The sequence below is a fragment of the Vigna umbellata genome, chromosome 4 (assembly GCF_029865625.1).
Source record: "Vigna umbellata cultivar VRB3 chromosome 4, Vumbellata_1.0, whole genome shotgun sequence".
Classification (NCBI taxonomy): domain Eukaryota; kingdom Viridiplantae; phylum Streptophyta; class Magnoliopsida; order Fabales; family Fabaceae; genus Vigna; species Vigna umbellata.
In genome coordinates, this window is record NC_142168.1 from 35,454,618 (window position 1) to 35,477,368 (window position 22,751).

At 38.0% G+C, this 22,751-nt stretch overlaps 1 protein-coding gene across 2 annotated transcripts; it reads right to left on the minus strand.

The window, feature by feature from the left end:
• Positions 1-11,782: 11,782 nt before the first annotated feature.
• LOC124822708 (CRM-domain containing factor CFM2, chloroplastic-like) lies at positions 11,783-20,986 on the minus strand. 2 transcript variants are annotated; one of them, XM_047294745.2, is made up of 11 exons: positions 20,343-20,982; positions 18,112-18,640; positions 17,909-18,039; positions 15,757-16,050; positions 15,513-15,669; positions 15,071-15,360; positions 14,455-14,514; positions 13,883-14,371; positions 13,500-13,728; positions 12,498-12,628; positions 11,783-12,373 (listed from the first exon to the last, which is right to left on the minus strand). In XM_047294745.2, exons 1-11 carry the CDS (start codon positions 20,922-20,924, stop codon positions 12,188-12,190), a joined length of 3,078 nt encoding a protein of 1,025 aa, XP_047150701.1. In that variant the 5' UTR covers positions 20,925-20,982; the 3' UTR covers positions 11,783-12,187. The 2 variants fall into 2 exon arrangements, 1 of the variants encoding a protein (XP_047150701.1); XR_015785797.1 differs by having other exon boundaries at positions 12,233-12,373; positions 13,504-13,728; positions 20,343-20,986.
• Between the last annotated feature and the right edge of the window lie 1,765 nt (positions 20,987-22,751).

Here is a 22,751-nt window from a genome sequence, read left to right on the forward strand (position 1 = left end):
GGAAAATGGAAATCTGGAAAAATTCTGCTAAGTGTGAAAAATCTAAATTTTCTGATCATTCTCTGTTGCAAAAAGGACGTTCGTCACTGTACGGTCTTAGACCGTTCGGTTTTTGGTTAACATGACTTAGATTGGAATTCATTCATTTGGAATGAATTCTGCTCGAGAACGAGCGTCCCCCAATTGAGTGAATGAGCGTTCGTTCTGCTCAGTATAGATCAATATTTAAAACTTTATAAATAAGTGACGTTCGGTCTTAAGTCGAGCGTTCGTCCTCAATGACGTTCGGCCTCATGTCGAGCGTTCGTCCTTATTGTTGTTCGACCTTATGTCGAACGTTAGTTTTAGAGAGCGTTCGTCTTTATACTGAACGTTCGTCCAAAGTTGGCGTTCGGTCCTATACCGAAACGCTCGTCCTATAAAGCGCTTGGGTCATAACCAGCGTTAGTGCTGATTCGTGCTTGGTCATTGACCTAGCGTTCGTCCACAGCAGGGTTCGGTTTCTAACTGAACGCTCGTCCTTATTATTGAATTCTGAGCGAACGTAATTGACGTTCGTCCAAAGTAAATTTCTGAACGTTCATTCATTGACAGTAAGAGTTGTTTCTGTACTTTAAATATTCTGGTTATTTATCTAAGTTATTCTGTAAGATAATTATTTCTTTTGATTCAACCTAAAGTTCTTGTACTCAACATCTTCTAAGTATTATTCTGAACTTCTAAATTCAATCTCATCTAAATTCTTTAAGAATTCTTAATGTCCATCAGTGAATAAGAGTTCGTTTCTTTTGTTCAGAAACGTGAAATCAAAGGTTCTGTAATAAGTTCGTTTTATTTGAGTAAAGAATGCATGACGTTAATGTTAAGAGAGTGGAACACAGAATGAAAATGTGAAAATGAGAAATGTTTAATGTGGACGAATGATATGTTGAACGAATTATTGGAATTGGATTTTTACGAGCGTTCCAGGGAGGAACGTCTCTTATATGATTGAATATTGAATTGTTAAGGTATGACTGTGGTTAGTTAATGCTGGCTTGGTCCATCCTGATATTCCGTGATACACCTCTTCAAGTAGAAGGGGGTAGTCATGCGTGGGAATGGCAGGAGGTCCTTAGTCCATAAGTTAACATGGGCGACGTAAGAACGGACTTACCTTGAGTGGCAGCTGTTTGGTGTTACCCAGTTACTACACCACTCGGGTGCAAGGACGCCTGTAACTACATGGTTCATACAGTCCGGACGGTCTGTCTTATTATATGCCTTTATATGATTATTATTTGATGAATTACATGCTGTATGTGTGTTTAGAAATGTAACTGTATGTGTTGATTGTATAAATTAAATATTATAAGCTTACCCTTGCATTTCCATTGTGTTGTCTACTGTACATGTATACTCCGTCTTGTCAAATGCAATGATCATCCGTTGTGGATGTGAGCAGATGGTGGTACATCCCTTGAAGCAATGCTGGAAGAAGAAAATTTGGACGACCCCAATCTGGTTGAAGTTGAAGTAAAGGCCGAGCCTTAGAGTGCTCGTTTGATTTAGGCTGTACATGTTAGCATAGATATAACGTTCGGCCACCTATTTTGTAAGGCCGTTCGTCTTATTCATCTCTGATTGTATTTTGGTGCACGTTAGTTTATGTATTTAAGAGCGTTCACTCTTGGTTTTATTGTATGCGTTTACACGCGTCCTCTGTACTGATGCCGTTAGGCTTTTCAATCCAGTTTTAAATGCAAAGACTGTTTGTGATTACTGTTAATTGTAATTAATTCTGAATTATAGTGATTACTGTATTTTGGGATGTTACATTAGTGGTATCAGAGCAGTTTTGTTCTTCTAAGGACACTGTAGGGTTATGAGTGCACTGTGTTTTGCTGTGTGCTTATTGCATGTTTAATGAGTTATTATTGTTTTAACTCTTGGACATAACTAATGCTCGTTTGTTTTTCTCTGCATCCAGAGAACAAATGGCACCTAGACTTCCTCCTCCTCCTCAACCGAATGAGTCCGAAACGTCCAACAACACTAGATTGTTGGAAACCGTGGTGGAAAGATTGCATCAACAGAATACCACGTTGCTGGAGCAAAACGCCACCTTGATGCAGCGAAACCAAGCTGCTATGCAAGGTTTGGAGGCCTCGCGTGTCAATTCTGAAAACACGCAAAGGCAGTTGATGGAAATCTTGGCTGCAACTAGAGGTGCGCCTGGAGCATCTTCTTCAAACGCTGCTCAACCTGCTGCCGAGTGGAGTTTGGAGAGCTTCCTGCAGCATCACCCAGCTAAGTTCAGTGGGAAGTGCCTCCCTGATGAGGCTGATCAGTGGCTGAGGGATATGGAGAGGATTTTTAACGCCAAAAGGTGTCCGGATGAGAACAGGTTGGCGTATACAGAATACTTATTAACTGGAGAAGCAAGCCATTGGTGGACGAGCACAAGGGCCATACTGGTAGACGCTCACCGCCCTGTTACTTGGGAAGTATTCCGTAATAAGTTTTATGAGGAATATTTCCCTGACAGCGTAAAGTTTGCAAAGGAGGTGGAGTTTTTACAACTGGTTCAAGGTGGAATGTCTGTATCAGAATACACCAATAAGTTTAAACACCTTGTCCGATTCAATACAATGGCCACTAGTGAGGAGTGGCAGTGCAGAAAATTTGAGAATGGTCTACGCAGTGATCTGAAGGTTGTGATTTCCAGTTTATGCATCCGAACGTTCCCTGCCATGGTGGAGAGGGCTAAGGTACTGGAAAAGAATTTAGCAGAGGTGGAACGGTATAAGAAACAGCAAACAGTAAGGGGGCCAATTGTCTCAAGGGGGAGTGTGAATCAGAGAGGATCCCCTTACGCTCGTCCAGCAGCCAACACAAGTGGATCTCAAGCCTTGATTCCTGCTGGACAGTCTGGACAGCAAGGTAGTATCACTTGTTTTCAGTGTGGAGGGCCACACTACCGTTCATCATGCCCTCAGTTGGCGAGAGGAAAACATTGTGCTCGTTGCGGAAGAAGTGGACATGGAACGAATGAGTGCAACTCTGGTGGGAGAGCAGTGATGAGGCCGCCAAACGCAGGAAGAAATCAGCAAGGAAGGGGTGGTCGAGCCCAAGCTACTGGGCGTGTGTACGCAATTACTGGTGCGGAAGCAGCAAGTTTAGGTACACTTATCACCAGTACTTGCTTGTTATATGGAATGCAATGTTGTGTGCTGTTTGATTCGGGGGCGACGCACTCCTTCATCTCGAAGGCGTGTGTTGAAAAGCTGGGAATAGTGGAGAGAGATATGCAGTTTGAATTGGTGGTATCAACACCAGCGGCTGGAGAGCTTAGGACATCTACCGTATGCATTAGATGTCCTATTGTGGTAGAGGGGCATAGTTATAAGGTGAATTTAATCTGTTTACCTTTGAAGGACTTGGAGATAATTCTAGGAATGGATTGGCTAGCTGCCAACCATATTATTATTGACTGTGGCAAGAAGGAATTAGTGTTTCCTGAAGAGGATGAAGAATACTTGGGTGTAACTTTCGGTCAATTGAAAGAGGATATAATGGAAGGTGCAAGCTGTTTTCTCATCATGACGCATGAAGATAAGGAGTTAAGGGGGTTGGCAGAAGCACGGATGTACAAGGGGAGCAGTATTGAGAGCACGGTTGTGAATGAATTTCTGGACGTATTTCCAGAAGAGATACCAGGATTGCCTCCTGTTAGAGAGATTGAATTCACCATTGATTTGGTGACAACAGCTGCACCTATATCTGTTCAACCTTACCGGATGGCGCCTGCAGAATTGACCGAGCTTAAGAAACAGATTGAAGAACTTATGGAGAAGCAATTCATCAGACCAAGTGTATCACCATGGGGAGCTCCTGTACTCTTGGTGAAAAAGAAAGATGGTAGCTCTCGGTTATGTATAGACTACAGGCAATTAAATAAGCTGACCATCAAGAACAAATACCCGTTGCCAAGGATAGACGATTTGCTGGATCAGCTGCATGGAGCAACGGTATTTTCAAAAATTGATTTGCGTTCAGGATATCACCAAATAAGGGTTAAGGAGGACGACATCCAGAAGACAGCATTTAGATCACGTTATGGACATTATGAGTACGTGGTCATGCCATTCGGAGTAACGAACGCTCCAGCCATCTTCATGGATTACATGAACCGGATATTCAGACCCTATTTGGATAAGTTTGTAGTTGTGTTTATAGATGATATTCTCATCTACTCCAAAAGCAATGCCGAACATGAGGAGCATTTGAGAACAGTACTAACCGTATTGAGGGAGAAAGAGTTGTACGCAAAGCTGTCAAAGTGTGAATTCTGGTTAAAGGAGGTGCAGTTTTTGGGACATGTGATCTCGGCTGAAGGCATTTCAGTGGATCCCTCTAAGGTGAGAGCAGTGTTGGATTGGAAGAGCCCTCGTTCAGTCACAGAAGTGAGGAGTTTTGTGGGGCTAGCAGGCTATTACAGACGTTTCATAGAGGGGTTCGCCAAGATAGTGGCTCCACTTACTCAGTTGACTAGAAAGGATCATCCATTCGCTTGGACTGATGTGTGTGAGGAACGGTTCCAAGAGCTGAAGGCGAAACTGACGAGCGCCCCAGTTTTAATTATCCCAGACACGTCCAAGCCATTTGAAGTATACTGTGACGCTTCTCACCATGGTTTAGGCTGTGTGCTCATGCAAGAGAGACGTGCAGTAGCTTACGCGTCTCGCCAGTTGAAGATTCATGAAAAGAATTATCCCACTCACGATTTGGAGTTAGCAGCAGTTGTGTTCGCATTAAAGATTTGGAGGCACTATCTATACGGATCAACATTTCAAGTCTTTAGTGATCACAAGAGCCTCAAATATTTGTTTGATCAGAGGGAGCTGAATATGAGGCAAAGACGTTGGTTGGAGTTTTTAAAAGATTATGATTTCGAACTGCTGTATCACCCTGGGAAAGCCAATGTAGTGGCAGACGCTCTGAGCAGGAAGGCAGTGCAAGTTTCGTTTATGATGGTGAAAGAGTTTAATTTGGTGGAGAGTTTTAGGGATTTGAGATTACAATTTGATCTAGGAGCGGATGTGATAAGGTGCTGTAATCTTAGAATTTCCAGTGATGTGTTTGACAGAATTTGGATGAAGCAAAGAGAGGATGAAGAATTGGTGAAGATCTTTGATGCACTCGGTACAGACAAAGCTAAGGAGTTTAATGCTGGAACAGATGGTATGTTACGTTACCTTGGTAGGACGTGCATTCCCAACGATGGCGAGCTGAAGCGGATTATTTTGGAGGAAGCTCATCACAGTCGTCTTAGCATGCACCCTGGCATGACTAAGATGTATCAAGACCTACGAAAATCATTTTGGTGGCCTGGAATGAAGAGTGATGTTGCACGCTTTGTGGCATCTTGCTTGACCTGTCAACGTGCAAAGGCTGAACACCAACGTCCAGGAGGGTTGCTTCAATCACTGGAAATTCCAGAATGGAAGTGGGACAGCATCTCCATGGATTTTGTGACTCACCTGCCACGAACAGTGAGGAATCATGACTCAATTTGGGTGATCGTGGACAGACTAACGAAGAGCGCTCACTTCCTACCAGTGAATTTGAAGATGTCAATGACGAATTTGGCTAAGTTGTATATCAAGGAGATCGTTCGTCTTCATGGAGTGCCCTCAAGCATCATTTCTGACCGAGACACGAGATTTACATCTCGGTTTTGGCAATCACTGCAAGGCGAATTGGGAAGCAAATTGCAGATGAGTTCTGCATATCACCCTCAGACGGATGGCCAATCTGAGCGAACCATCCAGACTCTTGAAGACTTGTTGAGGACATGCGTTATAGATCATGTGGGAGTGTGGGATGAAGTTCTGCCGCTTGTTGAATTCACATATAATAACAGCTATCAAGCAAGCATAGGAATGGCACCGTTCGAAGCTCTTTATGGAAGAAAGTGTAGAACTCCTCTGTGTTGGTTCCAAGAAGGTGAAACTGCATTAACTGGACCAGAATTAATTCAGCAAACAACAGAAAAAGTGAAACTGATCCAGGAGCGATTGAAGACGTCTCAAAGCAGGCAGAAATCGTATGCTGATAAGAGGAGAAGACCCTTAGAATTTGCTGCTGGAGACCACGTGTTTCTAAGGCTGAATCCTATCACTGGAGTAGGGAGAATTCTTCGTCCAAAGAAGCTATCACCAAAGTACGTTGGCCCTTATCAAATTCTAAAGAAGATTGGAGCAGTGGCGTATGAATTGGCGTTACCACCTCAACTGTCCAACCTTCATCCAGTCTTCCACGTTTCACAACTCAAGAAGTACATGGCTGATCCCTCACACGTGCTGGAGTTAGAAGACATCCAAATTCGCCCAGACCGGACAATAGAGATGCAACCTGTTTGTGTGGAAGACAGCCGCACCAGACTCTACAAAGGCAAAGATGTTCATCTCGTGAAAGTAGTGTGGAATGCCAAGACTGGTGACTCAACATGGGAGGTGGAAAAGACTGTGAAGGAGTTGTACCCTCACCTATTCCCTGGTAAGCTTTAGAATTTTCGAGGACGAAAATTTTTGTAGTTAGGGGGAATGTGAGAACCTGATAATTAGTACACATTAATTCAATCTCTAATCACTATTTAATGCACCGTGACACGTCAAAATGCACTCACCTTTCCACTGCATGCGCCTGCCATGTGTCACGGTTGGAGCATTCTGAGAAGGTTAGTGGGAGACAAGTGGCGTGTGGAGGATGGGGAGTTTATTCTGCAGGGAAAGAGAAAAATAATTCTGGAAAAACTCTCCCTCTTCCTCCTGCATGCTTCATCTTCTTCTCAGAATTTATGCTTCCAAAATTCTCTGCCCTCTCTCTAAACTGTTTTCATCTTCTTCCTAAGAAAATTCACCAGAAAACCTTTGATCTTGTTTCAGACACCATAGAAACCTTCCCTGCACTGTGAACCTCATTCTGATCCGAACAGAATTGAGAACTGAACTGGTAAGTTCTCATCTCTGCACCTTCGTCCATTTGGTTCATGCACACCAAAATTCTGGTTGCATGCATAAGTTAGAAGTCTGATCTGCTTACGGTTTTGGTGTGTTAGATTAAGTGGAGGTGGTTGAGTGAAAGTCTGATAGAAAGCTGTAAGAGCACGAAAGAAACTCTAAACAATTGAAGTGAACTGCTTGATAAGGTAAGGGAAGTTTATATGTTTAATTTATACTGTTTGATTTATGATCTGAGATGCATGTATGGAAAGCATGATGTTTGAGTATTTAGGAACGTTTACTGATATGGAATATGATTTCTGGTTTGTTTTGCATGTGTGAAAAATATGAAGTTGAGTTGTTAGAAATGATCACTGATATCTGATATGCATTCTGGTTTGGATGAATCTGTCATGAACTGATACGGCTTGTATGAATTATATTTGATGTTGAATTTGTTTTAAATGCATGTTGAGTTGATTATGGATGAATGGAGAATGGCTATTGTGTGGTTGGAATGATTTTAAATGCATGATGATGATGTTTGAAGGGAATTAAACCTGAAATGGAAGTATAAAGTTGGAAAATGGAAATCTGGAAAAATTCTGCTAAGTGTGAAAAATCTAAATTTTCTGATCATTCTCTGTTGCAAAAAGGACGTTCGTCACTGTACGGTCTTAGACCGTTCGGTTTTTGGTTAACATGACTTAGATTGGAATTCATTCATTTGGAATGAATTCTGCTCGAGAACGAGCGTCCCCCAATTGAGTGAATGAGCGTTCGTTCTGCTCAGTATAGATCAATATTTAAAACTTTATAAATAAGTGACGTTCGGTCTTAAGTCGAGCGTTCGTCCTCAATGACGTTCGGCCTCATGTCGAGCGTTCGTCCTTATTGTTGTTCGACCTTATGTCGAACGTTAGTTTTAGAGAGCGTTCGTCTTTATACTGAACGTTCGTCCAAAGTTGGCGTTCGGTCCTATACCGAAACGCTCGTCCTATAAAGCGCTTGGGTCATAACCAGCGTTAGTGCTGATTCGTGCTTGGTCATTGACCTAGCGTTCGTCCACAGCAGGGTTCGGTTTCTAACTGAACGCTCGTCCTTATTATTGAATTCTGAGCGAACGTAATTGACGTTCGTCCAAAGTAAATTTCTGAACGTTCATTCATTGACAGTAAGAGTTGTTTCTGTACTTTAAATATTCTGGTTATTTATCTAAGTTATTCTGTAAGATAATTATTTCTTTTGATTCAACCTAAAGTTCTTGTACTCAACATCTTCTAAGTATTATTCTGAACTTCTAAATTCAATCTCATCTAAATTCTTTAAGAATTCTTAATGTCCATCAGTGAATAAGAGTTCGTTTCTTTTGTTCAGAAACGTGAAATCAAAGGTTCTGTAATAAGTTCGTTTTATTTGAGTAAAGAATGCATGACGTTAATGTTAAGAGAGTGGAACACAGAATGAAAATGTGAAAATGAGAAATGTTTAATGTGGACGAATGATATGTTGAACGAATTATTGGAATTGGATTTTTACGAGCGTTCCAGGGAGGAACGTCTCTTATATGATTGAATATTGAATTGTTAAGGTATGACTGTGGTTAGTTAATGCTGGCTTGGTCCATCCTGATATTCCGTGATACACCTCTTCAAGTAGAAGGGGGTAGTCATGCGTGGGAATGGCAGGAGGTCCTTAGTCCATAAGTTAACATGGGCGACGTAAGAACGGACTTACCTTGAGTGGCAGCTGTTTGGTGTTACCCAGTTACTACACCACTCGGGTGCAAGGACGCCTGTAACTACATGGTTCATACAGTCCGGACGGTCTGTCTTATTATATGCCTTTATATGATTATTATTTGATGAATTACATGCTGTATGTGTGTTTAGAAATGTAACTGTATGTGTTGATTGTATAAATTAAATATTATAAGCTTACCCTTGCATTTCCATTGTGTTGTCTACTGTACATGTATACTCCGTCTTGTCAAATGCAATGATCATCCGTTGTGGATGTGAGCAGATGGTGGTACATCCCTTGAAGCAATGCTGGAAGAAGAAAATTTGGACGACCCCAATCTGGTTGAAGTTGAAGTAAAGGCCGAGCCTTAGAGTGCTCGTTTGATTTAGGCTGTACATGTTAGCATAGATATAACGTTCGGCCACCTATTTTGTAAGGCCGTTCGTCTTATTCATCTCTGATTGTATTTTGGTGCACGTTAGTTTATGTATTTAAGAGCGTTCACTCTTGGTTTTATTGTATGCGTTTATACGCGTCCTCTGTACTGATGCCGTTAGGCTTTTCAATCCAGTTTTAAATGCAAAGACTGTTTGTGATTACTGTTAATTGTAATTAATTCTGAATTATAGTGATTACTGTATTTTGGGATGTTACATGCAATATTCACCAGTTTAAATGATTAGAAATATGTGAAAAACAACAATGAAGAATATTTTAAAAAATAGATAAAAACATGTGAAAAATATTACATTTAAGTTTCCTAAAGTTTCATCTCATCCTTTTACCAAACATATAACATATAAGTTCTGTTCATGCACTCCACCAAACATATTATGATTTTTTTAAATATTTATGTTTTCTTTCACATGACGTTCAGATAATTTAGTTATTTCTAGACGATACAATATTTTTATTATCTTCTTCCATTGGCTTAGGTATAGTTTTAATCTTTTAATTTAATATAACTGGACTTACTCTCTTAAGAAAAAAATGTAGACTTTGTCTAATCGTTAAAATATCACTGGAAAAACCAATATTATTATTTAAAGAAAATAAAGTTATGCAGTTCTACTTTGGTCAATGTTATAGATTTGATAAGATATTATAAAAGTAAAGTTTTGTATATATAATTATACATGTTTTATTTTATGATAGATTTATTAATTACATCATAGTTAATGACGTGTCCTTTATTTGACCGCAAAAATAATAGAATTAAATATGTTTTTAGTCCCTAAATTATTGGTCGTTTCTGATTTTCGTCCCTCTTTCAAAGTAAGGTACAATTTGGTCCTCATTCTTTTCGAAACGTTCTTTGGTTTTAGTCCTCATTTGTTGCTAAATGAGGACCAAATTTTTAAAGAGTGTTTAGTTTTCGAAGACGAAAACCAGAAACAATCAATAGTTTAGGGACTAAAAACATATTTAACCCAAAATAATATTATTAAGATGGACAGACAGATGTCAATATTTTGTGTAAGTCGTTTAGCATGTTCAAAACAATAATCTATTATAATATGAAAAAAAATATAAAAAGTTCTTTTTATTTCACACAAATCTAGAGTATTAAAATTAATAAACGTTTTGAAATAATACACTGAATATTTTTTGTTAAAATAATTTAATAATATAAATAGAATTTCACAAACTTGTTACATTATTTAAAATATTGTGCATTTTTTTAGAATTCTTTTTTTAGTTCCATTTTTTTTCTGAATTTTCTATTTGACGATCAAAAAACCTGTAAGAAATCATAACGGTGAACTCTCCCATTTTTTACCAATCAGTTTTCGCAACTAAGTTTTTGTTTTTTTTTTATTTTTTAGTTTGAGGCCATGCATAGAGATAGCTGCTTTAAGTTAGAAACATATTTTTAGATCATTCACGATGCTTAGGAGATCATATGAATCAATTAGACATGTGTAGAAAGCAACCAAGGGTGTTTCTCAAGTACATATACCTGTCTATGATGAATTAATAATATGAATAATTCACGTAAGTGTTGAGAGAAACTTTTGAAGTGACAATATCTGTAAAAGAAGTTATAAACTTAGAAAATGATGTACCAACTAACATTTTATTTATATGACATGATAATCCATGATGAATTAGAATCCTCAACTGTTGCCCCATAAATGTCTGTAAAAGAAGTTATATGAATAAGAGAATGACGTATCGATTAACATTAATTACATAAGAAAATGATGTATGAATTAACATTCAATTCCAGTTTGGTGCTTTCACTTTGCAGTCTGTATTTGAACTTTCTCAAAGAGCATAACAATAGAAATGATACCTTTTAGGAGAATTTTGAAAAAGAGAAAATATTGAGTCAAGCACTTTCACTCAGGAAATGAGTAGAACCCAACCCTAAATCCTGAAAAAGACATTCCGACATATCTATTTCAGAATGAAAAAGGTGTTATCCAAGATTTAGAGTGTAAAAGGAAAATGCCTCGCCACATAAAACACATTGTTTAGAATATTTTAATGAAAAATGACACTTGAACAACCATTTTTGACAACATTTAGACACGCACACACGTGTCTAAATTTGAGTGGTCCATTTTCATTTAATTTTTCCAACTGGACCACTCAAATTTAGACACGTGTGCGCGTGTCTAAATGTTGTCAAAAATGTTGTTCAAGTATCATTTTCCTATTTTAATATGTTAAGACAATTTTATGACTATCTGATCACTTACATTCTTACAAATGCAAAACTTGTGTCACGTCCAATCATGAACAACATAGGGCACCTGCTTTGCCAAAGTTACCTACCACATTACTAAAACTGATACTCAGGAGATTGAAGTGGGTGACGTTCTCTCAATACAACGCATAAAACAATGCAGATTTAATGAGGGAACAATAATGCTGATTTAATTAGACAGAGTTTATGCAGACAAACTCATTGAACATTTTTATATGTGACTGACGCGTGAAACAATGCTGATTCAACTACTCTGATTTACTTTAGATAAAGTCTGTGTGAAAAGTAACATGGAAATTCGTACGTTTTGCATCAAATATAAATACAGATAAATTGCCGGTTAAACAAAGAAAATACTTTATATATATTTTTTGTAAAAGGGTTAAAACATCCCAAGTATCTTACTATTAACATAACTTGCTGTCAAAGAAAAAAAAAATTCAACACTCTGCCCACATCAACTATCCAACGTCACTTGCCACATTGCTATAATTGACTTTGAGTGTTGATCACGGACTTCTACACTTACCTATCCATGGTTGAAATGATACGGGAGCCATTACAAGAGTTTAAACAGACAGAAGTTTAGACACTTAAGCTCTCCCTTTTGTGTATTTCCTATTTCTTTTCCAGCAATTCCCAAATTATTTGGACTAAGTAGATCTATCTCTATAAATCCTAGTGTTGTGTTGATGAGAAAATTGGCAATGTTTTTTATCAGTAATGAGCAGCAATGTTATGTTTGTTACTGCAATCCGCATTCAATTCTGATAGCTTCCCAGAGCTCGGGAGAGATATTGAGCTTTGCCGCTCCCTCTTGACCCAATTTCTTAACATTTAAAGCAGTGCTTGGTTGCTCTCCTTCCCCCCAACCCCTGTACAGTATGACTTTGTGAAGCTCCTGAGAGACCAGAACGGCACCTGTTGCTTGCTGCAAGAATAACAGAGAATACAAATTTCAGGGATTTAGAGAATGATGTTAGCCTAAGACATGAAATGAAAATTCAACGAGGAAGAAATGAGAAAAAGGGAAGGAATTTTTTCGGTATGTGAACCTCTAGCTTGGACACCACCTCCTGAATTGAGGTCCCGTTTGCCCTTCCTTTGACATTAACTACGGCAAGAGGGTATTTCCGGAAGTGAGCATTGATTGCTTTCGCAATACCAGTTACACTATTGCTCTTTCCTGAAACGAAGTTTTCCAATTAGTATAATTTCAGGAAAATACAAAAAGGGATAAGGCAAAGTATAAAACAGCAGCTTCAGCCTCCAGATCCACGTGGAAAGAAATTACTTAATACATCGCCTACAATGAAGACCACTCAAGATGTTGATATTAATTGAAAATTCACATCAACTAGAACGAAGATATTATTAAAATTAAAGTACTCCTTCTAGCTTGTCCTCTCAGGCAAGAAGCTCCGCCAATTAGCTCTCTATAGAAGGTTCTGTTTTTGTTTTCTGTTGATGAAATATGTTAAAGCTACATTTATTTCCTATCGCTTCTTTAACATTGTGTTGGTGTAATTTCTTTTATGCTCTGTTTGTTCAAGAGGAGAGAAAAAAGTTGGATAGAAATAACATGAATAAATAGAAATAGGGAAAAAATAAAGTATAAAAGTGCATGATTGAAGAGAAACAGAAAAGGTATTAAAAAAGTATGAGAAAAAAATAAGTGCAAAATAGTTCAATAAGTCTTGTCGTTGTTTAAATTATTTCACTTCTCTTTCTCGTCTGCCAAACAACAACGGATGTTAATTGCATACTCACCATCCTCACAACCAAACAACATAAGGAGAGGGGAAGCCCCACCAATAACAAGGCCAAACGCTACTTAAGGACCAAAACCTAGAATGCTAGTTAGCTATGGTTTCTGTGATTAATAACCCCCAGGGCAGAAAAAGAAAAGAGAAAGTAGCAAGCCACACTAGATAGAGCTACAAAACAAAAAAATCTTAGTACGACTGTATAGCATAAACTTAGACTTGGAAACTGTGGAGACAAACTAGAACAAACAAGCAACATCGACAAAAGGAAAATAAAGCCAAAAACAATACCTACAGAAAGGACAGACCGCTTTTTCATAGTTAGTGCCTGCTTTCGTAGAAGAAGTCTCTCTCTGTTGGAAAGATATACAGATCCAGAAGGTAACTCAATTGAACTCATATCTCTCACCAGAGCTGATAGGTCGGCATCACTCTTCGACGATATGATTGATGATTCCGTTACATTGCTAATTGAGACGTCATGCTCGGTATCAACTACAGAATCACTAACTCCATCCAACTGAACTCCAAGATAATTTTTTACCAAATTAGAATTTAGACAAGAAGCAAGAATTCAGAAAATGTCAAAGGAAGCCTTGACATAAGCGGATTATAATCCAGGAAAGGATTGAGGTCAGCAGTTCATTTCTCATCAGTCAAAGTCATGTACTTACCTCTGTATCTTTAGGAATCGCACTAGGCAAGGATTCTGGCTTATCTTGATGAGCTCCACCGCCATCAATCAGCTCAACAGGCTGATCCTGTATTGCTTCCTGATTGTCAATAGGAGCTTCTTCAGGCGAATTCCAATTTGCAGAATTTTCTGGTTCACCTTGATGAGCTTCACCATTATCTATCAGCTCAACTGGCTGCCCCTGCATTACTCGTGGATTATCAACAGAAGTTTCTAGGGTAGGGTTCCAATTTATGAAATTGTCAGCTTCACTTTTAACAGCTCCACCACCATCAACCAGCTCAACTGAATGCTCCTGTATTGCTTGTCGGTTGTCAACAGAAGGTTCATGAGGAGAATTCCAATTTATGGAATTTCCTGGTTGAGCTTGACGAGCTCCAAAACCATCACTCAGTTCAATTGGCTGCTCCTTTATTTCTTGTTGATTGTCAACAGGAGTCTGCAAACTGTTTGCCTCCATATCTTGAGCCTAATAAGGTGAATAACCTATATTCCTTAATTGAAATCAAAATGTATTGCAGGAACAAAATAAAGAAAACAAGGGCCACTCACCATTTGAAGTTTCAATCTGTCTATGTTCCTACCTAGCTTCAAAACATGGAGCTTCAATGACTACAAGAAGCGAGGAGAAAGGAATAAGTTAGTGATATTTATTCCAATATAAGATTAGAAGTCAACACCCATTTCAAATGATGGGGCAAATGAGTGACACGGTTGAAGACTCATGCCACATGTAGTGTTCACTTGTTGAGCACCAACAGTACATTTTAGTATTTTCAGATGAGCAAGCACCAAACTCTAGCTTAGGGCAAACTCTTCGAAGCATTTAAAAAAGAACAAATATTTGCCTCAAGCTAGAGTTTGATGCTTGTAATAAAGCAGCATGTTTACAACATGAGAAAGCGGCTCAAATAGTAAAAGTTAAAAAAAAGTACTTCTCAAATTTTACATCAAAACATTTTTCAAAAGAAAATTACTCGAAAGAAATTACATATAAAAGATCCGTTTTATTAAAGGTGATGGAAAACCAATCTATAAACTATAATAATCATTTCACATGTGATATACTGGTAAATAAATGTCTCCCACCTTCACTTCCATAAAAAGATGTAGAAAACAGATCAGTTGACACTCCTCTGCAAATATAAATTAATGATGACACCTTTACCTGGCGGCGCTGTGCTTCCTTAGAGCGCTTCAATGCTTCTCTTCTATTTAAAAGCGTTCGAGGCCTCAAACTTGCAGGCCGGCTATAATTCTTTCCACGATACACAATGATTGCATGGCCCTTGCGCAATCTTTCTACTGCAATTAATATTCCGCCGCTTTCTGCCGCTAAGGTCTGAGCTATCTGTTGGACATCCTGCAGGCATTTATTACATATTATCTTCACAAGTTCCCGATACTTCCAATGAAGATGCATATTTTCCACTGTTCCATCAAAAACACCCCGTCTACCTGAGAAAGAAGAGAGGATTGATCAGGAAAAGAAGTTTCCCTAAGTCAAGTACTTTAAAAAGGTATAGAAGTCTCAGTCAGTCATTCAGTTCAACTTCAGTACAATCAAATATACATAATTATGAATTTTAAATGTCATCTCCAAAAATCACCTAGTAACAGGAAGGGACCCATCTTCAAGCCAATCCTCCGCAACATGTATTTCTCTTCTTCAGTAATACCCTCTCTATTGATTTCTTCTTCTTGGGGGCTCTCTGCATTTTCCAGCTCTGCTAGAAGCTTCTCCGCCTTTGTTTTCTCTTCTAGTGCCTGAATGTGAATGCGACTATACCATATGTAACTCTAGAAAAAGACACTAGAAAAGCAGCAAATTGGTGCTTGTTAATAAAATCATACCATTGACAATTTTACGCTGGTGCTTTCAATAGTTATCTCAGCCTCAGTCAATTTTCCAGGTTTAGTATCTTTCTGGAAGTTCATACCCTGTACTTCAGAATCAGACTCTATGGTTCCATAATTCAGACTTGGAGCATCTGTAACTGACAAACTATTTCCAGTTTTCAGTTTATACAGTCCAATACTCCTCCGTTGTTCAATTGCTGATGACACTGCAGCTGGCAAGAAGTCCTTTCCTCTATAGAAAACAATGAATTCTTTATCCCGAGCAAGGAGAGTTCCTCCAGTCAGATACTGCAGAGAAATATATCTTTTTATTGAACTGAAATTGAGATATAATAGTATTATAATATTATTACATTTTCTTTTTTGCTCATGAACAAGATTGTGTTTTATTTAAGTTCTTTAAAACAACTATCTCAAGCTAGTATTTACCAAAAAAATGTTTTATTTTCCATGTTGCTACAAAACTTTAACTAGCTGCCTTAACAGTCGGTCAGATCAGTAATACAATCAATATAAAACTGAGTGGATCTTTGAGTTCTTATGTACATCTCTTGGGACAAAAGTTGAAAAATAAGATAAAGCAAAAGGCAAATTACATGAGTTTTAGACATGATTCCAGGGCTGCCATTCCTGTTCTCAAGACAGACAAAATTGATAAGAATTTTATTATTAGATTTATTAAGAAGCCGACTTTAAGCCAAACTTGGCTTGTTGTTGGTGTTCTTTGTGTGGTATTGGGTTCAGCTTAGTTCTAAAACCTGAATTTTAATCATTAGTTACATTCTGACAGATTGTACTAAAGACATCTCTTGATCTTTTGATTATTCCATTTTGACTCAAATCATCAATCAGAGCACTCTAAACGTAGTATGCTAGATGTTTTCCACCAAAGTATGACTAATAACCTCAATGAAGAAAAATCTATAGAAGGAAAAGAGAGAGTGAATAAACAGTTTTTTAAAACAAACTGTCTAATTGTCATTTCAAACTTGTAAGCTGACGTAACAACAATTATGAATCTTGTTACAATAAAATCAGCTATTACATATTTCTAGGGAATTAGGCTCCACATAATATGAGAAATTATGATGATTGATTCTTAATTATTAGGTGTATTTATTATAATTGATTATGTAGTATGCTATAAATACAGCTATAAATACATGCTGTATGGTCTACATTAGAGACACAATTCATTCATAACATATACAATTCTATATGGTATAGGAGCAGGATCTCTAAGTTTCTTCCACCATTGTCTTTGTTGCCTGCCAGCAGCCATAAAATTTTTGTCTTTCAACACTTGTGTCTGAATACCTCAGTTTTGTTGTCCTAATATCAATTCTCTGTCTTTCACTATTGTCCACTGTCCACTGCCTCTACCTACCATAACTGTGTGCCCCTTTTCTCTGTCACCAAGCATCCTTTTCCTATGGTGACCATAATGATTGAGACCGACTTCCTTCAACGACCACTGTGCTTCATCGCTTCAACCTGGTCGACCTGCTCCAACCCAACAGAGTGCTCCAACCAGGCTACTTCACACCCTAGTGGTGCGATTGAGTACATTTATAACAAGCTTGGTACATATGACATATATGCTCTGGCTTGAGGGAGAGTGTTAAAATAAAATCAGTTGTTACATATTTCTAGGGAATTAGGCTCCGCATAATCTAAGAAATTAGGATGATTGATTCCTAATTATTAGGTGTATTTATTATAATTGATTATGTATTATGCCTATAAATACATGCTATGTGGTCTACATTAGACACACAATCCATTCAGAGCATATACAATTCTATAAATTTCTTTTCAGGCACTACGAAATTTTACCTACAGGTTGATTGGAAACATGCGATACAATTTGATGTAATACAAAAATATCTGGCATCCACATTTGTCCTAAACTTTCATGTATGAGAAGTAGAATGAAAATAAAAATGACAGCAAATATGCAAATTTAATTACCATCCAGAGTGAAATTATACATGCTAATCATCACCTGAAACAATTTACACTATGGTATCAATGAATGATAGTGGTTGACAGCAATACATAAAACAGGTTATACACTTTAGCATGATATTTAAATCATAAGTGCCAAATGTCATAAATTTGAAAAATATCAGAAAAAAAAACTGACCTTTATCTCTTCAGCCATTACCTCACCATCAGTATTCTCCACACCTCTCTTTATAGCAACTTTGACAATCTCACATCTTTCCCAAATCTTAATAATTGCAACAGCCAATCCTTGGAGTTTCCTGTTTCTACCTGTGAAACAAAAGAACAAGAAAACAATTACATCTAATTTTGGTCATATAAGAATAAGTAAGAGAACCTCACCTAATGCAAAATGGCACGGTAAATGTTTGCCAAGCCTCCTCATTTTGGTCATTTCATCATCTGTCAGTTTTGGCTTCACACCGTATGGAAGAAGGCGAAAAGGCTTCCTATATCCAGGAATAACAGCTGGTAGAAGATCAGCATCAACAGGCAGAGGATCATACCCCCACCAATCAAAAAAGCGTGGCCCAATCCCTGCTAGCAAGTAGTCTGCATCTTTAGCAAGCTCCGCCTCACCTGGCAGTTGAAATCTTACTTTTTTGGGAGTCCCAACACCTTGTATCAAAGCTGGTTTAGCCGTTTGGGCATTTAAGCTTTGCCCAGTGTATGTCACTGAATTGTTTTCAGACAAGTGGCTCTCTCTTTTATCCATACTTTTATCATTCTCATTCATATGTTGCAAAGCATCATCACTGTGGTCATCTCTCAAAACTTTATCAGATAGGAAGTAAGGGTACTTATAATCAGGCCCTCTGTATAATATTATCTTACTTCCAGATCTCCAAACAACAAGGCCTCCAGTTTTTCTCTGACAGCGACAATCATCACATAATTACACAAGGGGCACTGAAATCACGTTGAAGTAAATAAAAGGATAAAATGTAGATAGCCCCTCCAGCCATAGGTTTATTGAAGAAAACCTCACATGGTTGCAGACCATGGTAAGGTTAGGTTTATTTTCTATTTCAATTTTAATTTCATAAGTTTTCACTAATAATTATAAATGACATATTTTCACTTTATCTCTTCATTTCAAGAATTTGCAAAGAAAACAGGATCAGGGAAAAAAACCAAAATCATGTTTTTGCTATTTTAAGAGTTCACTGAAAACACATCATGACAACATGAAAATACAATGGCATTCTCATAACAGTCATAGATTAAATCATATCAATTGATAATGGAAAATTAAACAAATCCAGTCGTAGGTATGAAACTCTGAACTTAGCAAACCATGCAAAGTAATGTAAATATAATTTATTGCACAGGGGCAGAAAACTCGCTTAGTAGAATTTAAGGGTGAGCTTTGAACCACACAATATTTCCTGCATTTCCTGATGGTTGAACGGAACTTCTTAGTATTGCGCAGGTACATGAATTGGGTGCAATACAACCACATCTTAAACTTTGAAGTTCTTATCGATTTCTTTTGAAGCTTTTGTTGATCACTTAGTTAAATTCCCTACTTATTCATCCTGATACAATACGACTATATCACCAATTTTGAAGTATTCGTGTATTAATTGTTAACTTTCTACCAGAAGAAAAGAAGAAGAGGAGTTATACACAGATTTGATTGCAAATAGCAAGAATTGGATTTCCAACCCCCTTTGGAACTAGCTATTGACCTGTCATTATTAGAAAAACTTACCCTGTCAAAGTCAACCAACAGAAATCACCAACAATAATTCATGACTTTGAAAACAATATAAGTTGTTAGCACTCCTCATATTATAAAAAGCCAATAATTTTATCATACCAGACAAGTCATATATGGATTTGTTTTCCCAACTAGCACACCTGCCAATAAAAATTTCTCACAGAGCACACTGTTTTTTTTATTTACAGTAATAGCAACGATTACTTTTGCAAATGTCAGAAATCGGTGTGCTCGCTGAGAAATTTTATTAGCATCCGTGATAGTTGGGAAAAAAATCTCATGCATCTAAGAAGGGCATTCTAATAAAAGGTTTTTTGGGATAAACTTGTTTAGAAACGCTTAATAAGAGATTGAATTAAGAAATTAAAGTGAATTAAGTGTCTAAAAATCAACTTGAGCATTTAACTTTGATGGATCTCGCCTAGTTTTTCCCGAACTGAAGCCAAGGTGCATAAGTGTATGTTTGGTTTCTGAAATCTTGTGTTACACGTACAACTAGATAAAAACACATTAAAATGCTAAAAAGATAGAAGAAGCAAGATTGAAATTTACCAAAACAAAGAAAACAATCCAGCTACTATTTTGTTCTCCTGCAAGTGTTTCTGGAAAAACTTATCCAAATAAATTCAAAATTCTAGCTACTACGATTCTTAATTCTGAGTGACATGTCCAGGGCTTTCAACTCCAAACTCGTGTTATTTCCACAGGCCACAAACAATAGGAAAAAATGCTAGCAGAATACTCCCTAACACACTGTTTTGAACATACTGTAGGGTTACATTTTAAAATGCTAGCAATTTAGAAGAAATAACAGAAACAATGGGGTTTTTGTTTTGCTTTGTTTACATACCTCCAACAAGTCATGAGTCCTTTTCATGTTAAACCTAGAGAGATCATCGCACGCGATTCTCACGACCTCTGAATTCCTCCACCGTTCATGAATCCCGTTCACGATCCCTTCCGTAATCCCCGCCTTCCCCACCCGCAGCTTCTGCTTCATCCTCAATCCCGCCGTCGTCAGCCGCTTTATCTCGGCATTCGACAGGCTCAGCTCCGCAAGCGTCGGCACCCGCTCCTCCTGCTTCGCCCAGCTCGGGTCGATCGTGTGCCCCACGCGCCGCTTCGGCAGGTGCTGCGGAAGCGGTACGAAGATCTCGCCGGCGCCAGAGGCTGGAGCGGGAAGAGAAGTGGAGGACTGGTCGTCGATGCCAAGGCTGCGGAGCTTGTCGGCTATTCGCTGAATGGCAGATTCGGGGAGGGTTTCGGCTTCGGTGTCGGAGCAACGAATGAGGAATTTGAGTTTGGGTTTGGGGAATGGCAGAGGGAAAATGTGCAGTGATGATAATGAAGAAGAAGAAGAAGGAAAGGAGCGGAAGTTGAAGTGAGTTGCAGGAAGCAACATTTGAGAGAAGCAGTTAGTTACTCCATGCATACAGACATGGATAACGATACTCTATCTGGTGGTGTTTCGATAAATATCAACTTTCCACCCTGAAAAACAAGATATATACGATTGTTTCTATTTATAAATCGTTATACGTAAAATTATCTGATTAATGTTTTTTATTTTTAAATTTGAAGGTTTCTTTAAGTTTTATTTTTTTTTTCTTTTCCACGAATGTATTTTGTTATAATATACGTTTGGGAGAGTCGCCTTTACAACTAAGAAGGTTGTGGAGTTATAGAAATATTTAATAATGGGTTTTGCACAAGGTAAATAATGTATGATATACTTCATCAGCCTCTAAGCATGATGTATCTTAAAGAAAAGGCATGATTTATTTATATTATTTATTTCTATTTTTTTCACTCTATTATTTTTTTTCTTGTTATGGTGTTAAAGAGTCTATCTAAGTCACATGGCTTATTGTAAGACCTTGAAAATTTAACCCAAAAATCCACCTGTCAAATCTTATTTAATGCACCCAAAACCCTGCTCAGACCATTTAAAACGCACTCCCAAACTCTGCACATTGACGCCAGGTGTCAAGTATGGAATGTTCGAAAATCAGTAGTGGAAGATAGGTGTCCGTATGAGAGAGTGCGTCCGTTTTACCTTGGGAAGAAAAATGATTTTTCTGAAAACCTTCTTCCCACTCTCTGCATGCACCCTTCTTCCTCCTGAAAACTGATTCTCATTTTCTCATCCTTCTCTCTAGAAAGCTTCCTTCTTCTCTCTACTGTAACTCACTACTCTCTTCTCCGATCAACATTCAGAAACCGTAGGAGCGTTCCCTGAGTCGTGAGCTTCAATTTGGACCGAACAGTTTCAGAATCTGAAGCTGGTAAGTTCTCGTCTCTAATCATTCGTTCTTGGGTTACATGCAAAACCAAGTTTTGGTTGCATGCAGGGGTACCATCTAAATTCTTCTTTATATTTTTGGTTAGACTTAGTTGGAAGAATTAAGAAATCGTTGGGATAGAAAGTTGTAGACGAACAACCAAAATTATACTCTTAGAACGTTCACCACTAATCCAGGTAAGGGAAGCTTATTCAATTTAATTCGTATGTTTGTGTTGTGCTGCATGTACGTTCTGTGAGTGGTATGAAGCATGACTTTATGTTATTTGATTTTTGGTATATGATTATGATTATGAGTTGATGTATGAGAAATATGAAATGTACTATGTTATGAGTATTTGAAAGTATGAAAGTTTATACTGAGAAATGAGTTTAATGTAAATGAAATTTTGAATATGAATTTCCTATGATAATGAACGTTCGTCATTGAACGGTCCTTGACCGCTCGGTGTTGTTACCAAACTTCTTTGAAATTGAATTCTTTCATTTGGAAAGAATTCTAGTTGAGGATGAACGCCCTCTTTTATTAGTGCTACGTTTGAGCGTTCGGCCAAACGTAGATATCCTGAGTGTTGTGTGAGGAATTGAGAAGCTTGTAAACATAATTGGATACTTAGTCATTCTGAATTCTACCTTCACCATCCTATAATAACCTTATTTCTATTTATAATTATGAGTTCAAATCAGCGATGGGTCTCGACCCAAAAGCGTACGTATTGAGTGGCGCTCGGTCTTATACCGAACGCTCGTCCTAGTATTAAATTACCAAACGGGTGGAAATAGCGTTCGTCCAAATTTCAGTAAATCCGTGTACCGTGTTCGGTCATTGACTGGCAGTCGGCTTCTATAATTAAATTATTCTCGGTATGGTCATCTAATCGTCTTGAGGTGCCTTTATCTATTTTGGATTCGGCCTAGAGCCTTCCTACTTAAATTATTCTTTGAGTAATGATTTGA

Excerpts from the sequence above, each read along its gene's own strand:
- LOC124822708 (XM_047294745.2), bottom strand. The coding sequence starts at position 20,924 with ATGCATGGAGTAACTAACTGCTTCTCTCAAATGTTGCTTCCTGCAACT. Across the intron at positions 16,051-17,908 it reads TAATGGCTGAAGAGATAAAG|TATCTGACTGGAGGAACTCT; the intron begins GTCAGTTTTTTT and ends ATTTCTCTGCAG. Across the intron at positions 13,729-13,882 it reads CGATTCCTAAAGATACAGAG|TTGGATGGAGTTAGTGATTC; the intron begins GTAAGTACATGA and ends CTTGGAGTTCAG.